Raw genomic sequence first — 12,089 nt, 5'->3', positions numbered from 1 at the left:
CTGCCTTCTTGCTGAGAAAACAATAAAGGCAAAACTAGGAGCATCTTGACTTTAAAAGCAGATTGTTATTGAGGAAGCCTGTTTATCTATCAATTTCAGTGTGATGCAGCAGGTAGGATTTAAAATTACTTTTTAAAAAAGCATTAAAATTGTATAAAGGTCTTAATACACACGTGGCCACACAAACTTAATCATTGCAGAAACCTATCTCAGACCATGAGGAATATCACTCTAGGCTGCCAAAAGGCTATGGTCTTCTGAGCTAGCATTTAATGAGGAAACTGGTTTCTTTTACCACTAACAATAAATTATTTGATCAAGAAGTTCATTACTCATCACTTTTGTCAAGGTGCTCACATGTCTATGTTTTATTCAAGATCCCTTCAGGTCTTTTCATTCCCAGCATGGCTGTTGGAGCCATGGCTGGCAGGATGGTTGGGATTGGAGTAGAGCAGCTGGCATACCACCATCATGACTGGATTATCTTCAGGAACTGGTGCAGACCAGGGGCAGACTGCGTCACGCCAGGACTTTATGCTATGGTGGGAGCGGCAGCTTGCTTGGGTACAGTACCTGCTGATCATTGCTTTGTGCATGGATAAGACTGATGTTTGGGGGCCTACAAATTATTTATGAGGACTTTGTGTTTGTATTAGGTGCTATGCTGGAATTTCTGGATGTAACAGATGTGATGGGCAGCTTCCTCAAATGGTCTCTCCAGTGATCAGACAGGTAGTCAGCAAAAGAGCGGCTTGCAGTCACCAGTGCCTACTCCTTGTAATCTGCCAAAAAACACATAGAAGGAAATTAAAAATTAAAGTTAGGCTACAGGTTTCCAAGGAGGAGTGGTTTTTGCTTGGCTTTTTTCCCCTTTTGATATAATGAAATCCACTGTAGCCAGACTAACACTACTTCCTTGTTTAGACTGTGCTCTCAGTGCAGGGAACAAACTTCCCAGTTCTGGCCAAATTTTAAGTTACACAGAGGTAAAAATTCTGGGTCTGAGTTTGGCTGTGTGTCACACTGTGGTTATCTGGGCTGTCTTTTGGTCTTTGTTTTGACCATAGGCCAACATCTGATTACATTCAATCAATAGGATTTATTGGATGTAACAGGAATGATCTGCTAACTATTAAAGCAAGATCATTGAATAATACCTCACATATCAAATTTCTAGTCATAGATGCAACAGGAATGTGACAAGCATACCATCTGAACATGTTTTTGCCTGATCATATTTTTCCTCTTCTGTACTTGTATGTTCTACCTCCTTTTGTTTTTGTTGATGCCATCACTAGATGATGAAACAACAGTGGGGAGACATAACACATGATTAATGTAATTGGGTAGATTTGAAATGAAAGGTGTACTCATGGAAGAACTGGAAAAGTTTCAGTTTTGGAGTCTCATGCTAGAAAAGTAGGATCATTTGTGCGATCAGTCATAGAGGAAGGAAGGGTGGGATTTGCTTGTCTAAATGTAATGTCTGTAATATAACGATGTCTGAGCTAGCCGTGTTGATGCCCTTCACAGTCAAAACAGAAAAATGAGATACTGGAAAGATGAGTCTCATCTGGCAATGGACATCTAAAACCAGGCAAATGAACAGATGAATTTGGCCTCAGCAGTGTCTGTTTTTCTCCAGAGATTATAAAGGCAATCTAGATCACCCTTGGGATGTGAACACCTACAACACTGTAGACACTTTAAAATAGCTAGGATGAATCTTACTGTCAAAAACAGTGAAGTGCTTCCTCTTGTCCATAAATGATCTTAATGTCCATAGAAGAAATTATGCATGAAAATTTTGCTCTGATATTCCAGTTGATCTGCTAGTCAGCAATCACTTCCTCTTTTAAAAGGTCCAAATCAAGGTGCAGTGATTTTAATAGTATGGTGAGACATACAGCACAGTGGTCATCTCTCGTTCTTAAGCCCAAGAACTGTCTTGGTTAGAGTAAGAGATACAGAGTAAATATTAAATGGTCCTTACTCTGGTATCTGCTGTCAGCTTTTCAGAGTCAGAAGTTTAAGGCATTCCTCAGATGAAAGTCATATCCGGATCATCTTGTTAAATAGTAAACAATTTAATTTTCCTGTACGCTCCTAGATCAAAAGCACCTTTTAATGACCTGTTTCTGATTTCTCTCATCTAAAATGGTGCTGTATTTTGCAGTTTAAAAATAGCAGATTTATTACATTTACCTTTTGAACAGAGGCAAGGAAATGTTACCTAATAATTCAGGGACACATACACACTTGTCTGCAGTTATATGATTATTTTTATCCTTTAATGTAAACTGAAGGAATAAGGAGCTTGCTTATGAAATTAATACAGAAGGACTAGATCGAAAAATACAGCTACAACCCTATCTATGGCTGCATGCCTAGATGGCCTCAAACCAAGTTGTATACAGTTCAAACTGTATGTTACACTGATATCAAAAGCTAGGGTTTATTCTGTAGCATAGCTCTTGCAGTGGCCCTAAACTGTCCTTACATAGGGTTTTGTAACCATGTTGTGCCCAAAGATAACGCTTATCTTTCTCTTCAGTATGAATACAATAGATAAATCAATGTGAAGGCCAGCTCTCAGTGCTCCTACCTGCCCCAGCCCTGGTACATACCTGATTCTTGGAGTCATTTTAGAGGGCTCATGGCAGGATTCAATTTTAGTTTCTCAAGTATCCAGCATAGCTGATTTTTAGCATGCTTTCTGGTTTGATAACTGTCTTTAGCATTCATTATTTGCTTTTCAGTGTTAGCATCTTTGGCCTGAGCAAGTTCACTCAATCTTTTTGCTGAAAATTGCAGTAGATGAAAAATCTCTTTCTTCAGTGAAATAAGCCCCAAAATACTTCACAAAGTATAAGGGCAAAGTACTCAGCACGAATAATCTCATGCTTTTTTTGAGTGTAAGGCTCAAAAATAGAAATCAGTTGCTTAGTATGTATACTTCAAGAGCACTGAGGAAAACTTGACTGCTTTCCTTGTTGGCAGGTGGTGTTACCCGAATGACAGTCTCTCTGGTGGTGATTATGTTTGAGCTAACTGGAGGCCTGGAATACATCGTACCTCTTATGGCTGCAGCTGTCACAAGCAAGTGGGTGGCAGACGCTTTTGGGAAAGAAGGGATCTATGAAGCTCACATTCATCTGAACGGCTACCCGTTTCTGGATGTGAAGGATGAATTCACCCACCGAACCCTGGCAACTGACGTCATGAGACCAAGGCGCGGTGAAGCTCCTCTCTCTGTTCTGACGCAAGACAGCATGACGGTGGAGGATGTCGAGACACTAATCAAGGAGACTGACTACAATGGCTTTCCAGTGGTGGTTTCGAAAGACTCGGAGAGACTTATTGGATTTGCGCAGAGACGAGAGCTGATTCTTGCAATAAGTGAGTACAGTATCAGTGTATGTAAGTTTGATTTTGATAGGGTAGGATGTTACCAGTGTTATTCACCTTGAAGAATGGATAAATAAGAACCAAACCTAATACTTTCTCCAGGTCTGGCTTTTACTAGTTGCTAGGACCCATAGCTGGAAGCTTTTATATTATAGCATGCAACCTGGTAGACTGCTGTGGGCTTGACTTTTGTGGGCTTAATTTTGTTGTCACTCACAACAGTACAATACAATTCTGCTAGAGACAATGGAGATAAACCCATCTCATACGGCCAGAAGCTTTGTCAGAACCAAATGAAAAGCCACTGCAGTGCTGAGCTTCCTGTGTTACCCATGGGTGACCAGTAGCAGCTGGTGCAGTCGTGAACCTTTGTCACTCTGTGATGATGTGCAAGTCCCTGTGCTTCTTTCTGTTGCACTATCTCAATTTTTCTCACATGCAGGTCTTTTGCGCTACAGGTGGAAAGATTTTCAGTGGAGGATATTGTTTGGTAAAGATGGCTGAGTTTTGTGAAGCATCCAGTGGATAGCTGGTTGCCTGAAAGCCCGATCCAGGTCATTACAGGTTTTGACCCATCAGGTCCTTTCCTGGTTGGCCTGATGGCTAGGTGGAGATGCAAAAGACGGGTATACTGGATGAAAGCAAGTGTTCCCACCTAGGGCATCCAGAGCTGCAGAAGCTTGCAAGCCCAGCAAATCAACCCCACAGTCCGTTCCCAATTCTGTCAAACCTGTGGTGCTGAGGGCCAGCTGGGCAGGCAGTCAGGCTGCTGGCTGGGCATAGTTGCCTTATACTTTGCAGGGGAGTGGAATTTCTGGCATGTCCAAATCTCCTTGACAGAGTTATTTATCTCTGTGTGGGCCCGTTTCATCCCTCTGCTTCAGGCACATTTAAAAAGCTGTTGTCTCAGATGGAAACTCCCATATTCTTCAGAAAAGAAAATCCATAAATGGAAAATCAGGGCTATTTCAGAGGCCCACTTTCCTGCTCACTTCTTAGAAAGCTAAAATAAAATTTTAAATAAGAATGCTGTTTAAAGCATGTTTTTTTTAATGCACATTTGTTTTCGTCTCCTGGATGTAAAAAGACTCCATCTAAGTGATTAAACCTAAAATATATATTAATTTCTTTAAGGACACTTAGCTGTTACTTGATTCCCTTCTTCTTGTCCCATAGCAGAAAGTCACCAATGCTGCATCCATACTACATGCAGAAGAAGAAAAGAAATGACAGAACCCAGTTTTCTCCCCTTAAAATGTAGTGCGGAATTCTCCTCAGTAAGAAATTATTTTTCTCATTTTTTCCCTTCTGTGGCATAAGTTGTCATTTCAGTTAGAGAAAATAGATTATGAACTGAGTTAATTTTGCATTTAGTTATATCACTGATTTCTCAAAACATGGGAAAGCAGAACAGGCCTTACCGCCGGTTCTACAGCTCCACTAATTGTACAGTTGTGATTTAACTTCCAAAGAGTGTGGGAATCTACCTTTTTCATTAAAAACCCACTATCACTGGTTGCTCCTTCCTCCCTCCTCCAAAAACAAGCAAAAAAAAAAAAGTCTCCATGAAGTTATAATCCTCTGTACACCAGTCTCAGTATAAGAGGATTTTAAAGACACCAAGATGAATTCCAAGGCTGCTAGCTGCAATACCCCTTTCAAACAACTGATTTTCTCAGAGGGCTTATCTTCCTTTGGCAGTAACAAAAGATGCCTTGTATGTCCAAGCTAGGAAAGCAAATATGTGTCTGAAGTTTCACGAAACGTGTAAATGCCAAGAGCTGATACCATTTATAAAATAGTTTGTATTTTATCCTGCTTTTGCTAATGATTTTCAAATGTCTTCTGCGTTCCCCTGTGAGAGGTAAAAAGCCTTAATTAGATGTGTTTAGCCTACCCTGCATCTGGCTTTTACATTGTCTGTGCCATGTCATGGCTGTAACACTTGCTGCCATTCTAACTTCATAGCCTTTTGCATCTCCTTTGCAAGGAGGCATATCAGTGAGAAAATTGCATGGAGTGAAGATGCAGAGCCCTCTTAAAAGCAGAAAGATCAGACACTGTCTGAAGTGAGTCAGAGAAGTTTAATTCAGGTTATAAATGGCAACATGGCTCAATGGACTTGCTAGGAGATGTGTGAAAATGTCCAGCTATGCACTGATAAGAAAGAAATCAGTTAAAAATAAACTCAGCAAACGTTTTAGATCAAAATGCTTTTCTATTTGAAAACAGTTTCTTTGACATCCACGTTTTCCAAATGAAAAGGTACTGTTTCCTGATCAGGTCTAATTAAGAGCATCTTTCATAAGATCTGAAGCAGAACTGAGGTTTAAAATCAAAAACTTCTCTGCATAGATAGGTTTTCCAAAAATCCTCAGCTTTCAGCTTTGGTGACCCTTTTTCTCTTGGGTTGAGTATGACAGCCCCTGATGTCATTCTGTGCTGATTCTGTGATAAATGGTTAATATTTCCAGTATGGTTTTTGCCTTCGTGACTTAAAATCTGGATTTGGTTTCACTTTTCCAAAAGACATAGTATATGGTTCCAGGACAGGGCAGGGCAAAACACTGGTTTTGTACCATGGTAGCAACTTTTGGGTAGCTAATCCTCTTTGAATGAACGCCAAAGCTGCTTTACATTTATTGCAGAAGTCACTGCTCATCATTACCACAGAGCAGCTAATGTGTTGCAAACCTTCACCTCAGCTTGCTTCGTAGTTGTGTTCGTGGAGCCATACGCTGAGTCTCCTTAAACTATAAAATTACTTGCCAAGAGGTAAACATCACATGTGGTAAAGCATCTTGTATTCTCTTGTTCAGGTTCTTATCTCCTGCTCAGCCTGACAGCATCCAGAGATACTGGAGTCATGTCTGGGAACAGTATAAGCCCCATCTGTGCAGCACTGTAGCCAGGGAATGAGGTCTTATGAAAAGCAGAGCCAGGCCCACACCAGTATCCCTCCTTTCACTGCATTGTGCCCCGCAGCATGTCTCCTCAGTTTGAACTAGCTTTGGTGCCCCTGTATGACAACACGTTGCACTGTATAGAGACATGCTTTCAATGAAGAAGCTTCAGCTTCTTTCTCTGGCCCAATAAATTGTGCATCAGCAGTGTGATGGCCCAGGGAATACTCTGGGGAAGTACTCCGGTTCCCTCACACAACTGGCGTCTTGGATGAAGGCAATAGCTATTGAGTCCTACACCAAATACATGTTCACACACAGCCCTCTGCATCATGATTTACCCCTACATAATTTCTTTTTTACTAAGTGGAGCACTAAGCATGCTCTAGAAATGCATCCAGTCCCTGTAAAGTGAACGGCAATGACAATTCCAATTGCTCAGAAGCACCTTCAGGAGGATTGTGTCCTTCCACTGGCTGAGCAGGTAGGCAGGTCAGGTGGGCACAGTCACCCTCTGGGAATAGGTGTCTACATTTTAGAAGGCATCTACTTTACAGTCTTATGGAGGGAAGTATTTGACCCTGTAAAGTTCTTAAATTTGGCCATCTTCAGAGGCATTGTACAAAAGGCAGAGTCTTGGACACAAGCCAGGTGGCCTGTATAATGCACTTTTCCCAGTGTGGAGTTGAGAGAGCAAAATAGTTACTATAGACTGTGAACTATGAATTCCTGAATATGAGAGGCCGTTTCACATTTGAGAGAACTAATTCACCCTCTACCCTTCTGCAGAGATCACTCTGTAAAACCAGACATCGGCATCCATTTGCTTTGCTCTTTCTGTTAAGCTATATCTCTTTTTCTTACCCAACTGCAAAAATTATCTGGTTTTCTATTTTACCTTTACTCTAACTCCCCCATCCAGCAAGACTGCATACAAAGTCCACCATTTTTCTGATGCCACTGAATTTGCTCAATAGTACTACATCATTCAAATTTCTCAAGAGAGATGTTTGACTTTGAAGAGTGAAATCATGGCTTTGGCTAATCACTGTTGTCCAGGGTCATTGCTGCTTTGGGAACAGCAATGTGGTAACTGAAATGCTTGGGCCTATTGCTTTGGGTGCAGCTTCGGGAAGGAAATACCTAGCTGTCAAGGGTTTTTATCAAAGGGTGGGAGTTACTTCAGTTTGATTAATGTTACCTCTTACCACAGATCATATATCAAAGAGCTATGCAGGCATGTTCACACTTGAAATTAGATATATGAATCAAAACAAGATGAGACAAAGTTAGCATCATTCCTATAAATTGCAATAGGGCTTGTAATATGTGGGGTGAGAAGACTGAAAATCATATACTGTACTGATATTAGGTTTGAGCCAGCTCTGCTCCAGTTCCAGAAATATTACAAGACAATGATCATTAAAGGGAAAAAAATGCAGCTGGAACATGTTGGAAACTATTACTGTCTACACATTACAAGTCACAGGAGCAGGTTTCTGCACTTTGATTGATGGCAATGAGCTCCAAGAATATATACACATGCTTTGAGTATGTCTGATTTGCTGTACCTCTCAAGAACAGAAGCAACCTATATTAATCAAAGATAATAATTCAGCCATTTCCAAGAATTTATACAAAAAAGAAGAAAGAGGTAAACCCTCAGAGCCAAACATATGATATGCTTATTCTGGGGAGAGAGAAGTTGTCTATCATTTGGAAATCCATCTCATATATTGGTCATGCCCTGTAGTGTTGAGCAGAAATTAGGTAAACTCTACAAAGAAAATAAACCACTTCAATTCTAAGAATTCTTGTTGGAGCGTATTTTAAATTAAAAGGCTTATACTGATCATATAAAGTCCAGATGTAGTGTAAAGTTCACTTCGTAGTCTGATCAAAGTATGAATGATGGCTTTTGAACTTTTGAAAGTGGTCAAATATGTACTGTTGAGAAAAATATATCAACCTAATTTACTGCTATATGTTGTTCCTCCCTTTACTATTTTCCTTTAAGTAGGATGCTAGTTTTTTCTGCCCTTTTAAAATCTAGATATGCAAACTCTATTTAAGACATTAAGTACAAAACCAAGAAATTCACCCGGCATACCAGAGAGGTGCACTGCTCTAGAGCAACACCCACACCACCCTCAGATCCCTGGGGTGTGAATTTGTCTTCCTCTAGCTTTGTGTTTATAAATCCGTTCACCATGCCCAGATTTCTTCCACTCCACTGGGAAGTCTGGGAGTGAACATACTGCTCCAAGCCAGCTGGGACTGTACACAGGCTGTTGACTCCACTCCTGTAGGCAAATAATAGTAGTTTCTGTTGGGATTCTCACAATGGAGGAAATGCCATATAATCGTTTGAATTTGACCGAAATTGGATTAATGGTGTTTGTGAATGCAATGAGTTTCATATTTATTCAGAAAAACATTATCCCAAGCAAGAAAAAAATGTGTTTGTAAAAATATCATTTACATCTGCTTCAAGGGAACAGTGTCTCAAGGAAATACAAATTCGCTCTGTGAACCCAACTTGCAGGGCCTCAGTACATTTAAGACAAAAAGCTATTACTACCTTTGCTTTCCAAAGGAGGATATTTTTTGTTTTGTTTTGTTATCAAGCCTAACTCATTGTCTACCTTGATCTTTCTATTGTACAGAGAATGCAAGGCAGCGTCAGGATGGGGTGGTGAGCAACTCCATCGTGTATTTCACTGAAGACCCCCCAGAACTGCCACCCAACAGTCCCCATCCACTGAAGCTGCGGCGTATTCTCAACCTGAGCCCTTTCACTGTCACTGACCACACGCCAATGGAAACCGTGGTAGATATTTTCCGGAAACTCGGACTCCGGCAGTGTCTTGTCACTCGCAGTGGGTGAGTAGGTGCTGAGTCGAGCAAGCTTAGAGAATCTGAGGAGATTTTCTTCAGCATTAACAAAATAACCATTTTTCCTGTTTAAAGCCAAGTATAGACAGTAGCTAATCAATCAGCACCTCTGAAACAGTCAAGTGAATATTTTGGGGTTTTTTCCATTTTGCGAATGGAAGAATAAGGGAAGCTCACCCAGCAAAAGGAGTCAGACCCAGAACCAAAATGGCCCTTGCTAAGTGTCATGCTTCATTCTTTTCTCCCAAATCCTTAGTGTATTGTCATTTAGATAAGGTAAAGATAAATACAAGTCAAACCATTCTGACTCCCGTTATCATTCAGTTTTCAAAGGAGGCAGATAGTATTGTTTGCAAAGGATGGGCCTGTGTCTGGACATCCAGCTAGACTAGATGCTTGTGAAGACCATGGTAGAGATGTCAGTGGAAGAAAATTAATCGGCCCAGCTTTCTTTAAAGGAAAATGGAAAGGCATATAAACTGAAAGTCCACAAAAAACAGCTGAAGAAATGTAGGCAAACATGAAATTAGAAGAGTAAAAAGCTGCACTATGTGTACTAGAACTAACATCCCATAATTCCAATGGGATTTGAGCTATTTTGGGAGCACTGCTCGTCCCAGGATCTAGTGGTAAGAAGAAACTTCACAACAGGATAGCAAAACCAGAGCCATCACTTTCAAATGCGGAAGACTAAAATTTAGTCTTCTACAAAAAGCGCTCAAATATATTGCAGCTGTTACTAGCAATGCAGTGTCCTCAGCATGAAGAAAATAAGGGCCATTATTGGGACACAGATTTAGATCCTGATTTTAAGTGCTTGGATCTGGAAATTTTGATCTTCAGTTCTAGTACTTAGAAGAAATGCAAGGTGAAAAAAGTGTAACAATGACATAGTTTAAAAATTCAGTGCCTCATGGCCTTCAAGAACTGGAAATAAAAGCCCTTGAAATCTGAGGGTTAGGAAATTTTTGACTCTTGGGGCCAGACATCCCATAGGCCTCATCTTTCTTGGCAGATATGATTCATTTAGGTTCACATAAATGAGAAATTATCACTCAAATTTGAAGGAATTGTTCTGTTGGACAGTGAGAGTTTCAGAAAGTCTGTGCTTTAACTTAGTTTGTGTATTACTAAACCCCATGCCTTAGCTCAGGGCACTGGTGCCTTGGTTTTGTGCTGTTGGTCCTCTGCAGCCTGAGCTTAGGGAAACTCAGTACTTTGTTGTACAAAGTGTCAGTAGTTGTAGCTCCTCACTCAGTCATGATCCCAACAAAAAGAGGAAACAACCCAAAGCATTTCACTTAATGATCATGGCCAGGGTAGTAAAAATACACGAGGTGAGAATGCCTTTTATAAAAGATAATCATTGGGGAATGGATGAGATGGGCAGTGCTATATGGAAGCACTTGTAAAATGTCCCTGCAACTGAACAGGGGCAAAAAAATGGGCGATATATGAGATGAATGTTGACCTTTCCTTTCCTTTTCTCCTCTAGGAGGCTGCTGGGTATCATAACTAAAAAGGATGTATTAAGACATATGGCTCAAATGGCAAATCAGGACCCCGAATCTATCATGTTTAACTAGGCTGGTAAAGGAAGAAGAAAGTAACCCCAAAGGAATCCCTTCTAGATTAACACAAAGGCTATGTTTGGTGTTTCATTTTGTTTAAAGAGAAAAAGTAACGTGTATGAGGAATGGCCCAATATGCCTCTGACAGAGGGATTGGATGCAGGATGGCACTTACTTAATGAGGAAGGCAGTTCAGAAGCTCTGAGCAGCTGCAGACATTGAGCTGTGTTTGCTTAATGAGATTCCCCACAGCTCAGTTGGAGCGTTGGTGGGTATAAGCGGCGTAGTGCTTAGAGGCAGAGCCAGGAGTGCCAGTGGGATGCATCAACGTTTGCAGTAACTCTCGAGGCAGGTGTGAAGACTAGCAGACACTGTTTGTGTATAAGCCGTTAACAGATATAAAGATTTGTGTTCCAAACTAGAGAGTGTGTATGAGTAGCGTCAGTTGGTTTTGTTACTGAAATCATTGCTATTTATTTGCTACTGAATTATACCATTTTCATGAGGAAAAAAAAGGTCGTATTTTAAAATGAAAAATTTTGTCATCCTCATTTATTTTTGTAAAAGTTAAGTGAATCAGGACTGGAGTTAAAGGAGCAAGAATACGCTTCAACTCACTTTGAAATGTCGTGTCCCCTGCTCTCTGCTTTGGTCCTTTGAATTTTATACAGTTTAGCATTCCTGTCAATCAGTTTCCCTTTATTAATGTTGGAATGTGACTTATTTGTAAGGCTTTATTATTTCTCTATGCAATTTTGCATACAGGTACTGTAATACTTAGTATTATGTGGTTTGCTGTGACAATAGGAAAAAACATAGAATCCTGTGGAGGCATTTTCAAAGGCACCGAAGGGAGACTGGTATTGAGCTCTCATCAATGTTAGCTGACAAGAGATTGAATCCCTCACATGTCTCCCCTTGCGTACATCATCATTTTTCACAAACTAATGAAGTTCTGAATTGATTCCTGATTCTCCATTTAGTTCATCATTGCTGTTTCTTGGCATTTGTCTGCACTTGCCAGGAGATTGCTGAAGTTAATTCAACAGTCACAGACATTTATTCTGTAGCAGATCTACTCTTTATGCATCTGCCAGTCACAGGGCTGTGGAATCCATCTCCACAACACTGTGGCTGGATAAGGTCAAAGGGACCGAGAACGCAAAAAACCATAGCAAAGCTTTAATTATTGATCTGTTTGCAGCAAGAACACAGGATTTAACAGCCCCCAGCAGGGACCTCCAAGTCACTCAGGTAAAAATACTAAATTTTCCTAAACCCTTGTTCTGCTCCTATGTGAGATGCACAGAGC

General features: G+C 40.5%; 1 protein-coding gene across 1 annotated transcript in view; it reads left to right on the top strand.

Annotated features, from left to right (window-relative positions):
- The window catches only part of CLCN4 (chloride voltage-gated channel 4), a 27,329-nt gene extending 16,537 nt beyond the window's left edge, over positions 1–10,792 (top strand). The window contains 4 exon segments of the mRNA XM_009646345.2: positions 378–564; positions 3,001–3,399; positions 8,978–9,194; positions 10,702–10,792. Of these exon segments, the coding sequence (XP_009644640.1) occupies positions 378–564; positions 3,001–3,399; positions 8,978–9,194; positions 10,702–10,792 (894 nt within the window).
- The last annotated feature ends 1,297 nt before the right edge of the window (positions 10,793–12,089 follow it).

The sequence above is a fragment of the Egretta garzetta genome, unplaced genomic scaffold, assembly GCF_000687185.1.
Source record: "Egretta garzetta isolate BGI_Z169 unplaced genomic scaffold, ASM68718v1 scaffold49, whole genome shotgun sequence".
NCBI lineage: Eukaryota > Metazoa > Chordata > Aves > Pelecaniformes > Ardeidae > Egretta > Egretta garzetta.
Note: the sequence above shows the minus strand (reverse complement) of the source record. Positions and strands in the feature narration are given on the sequence as shown.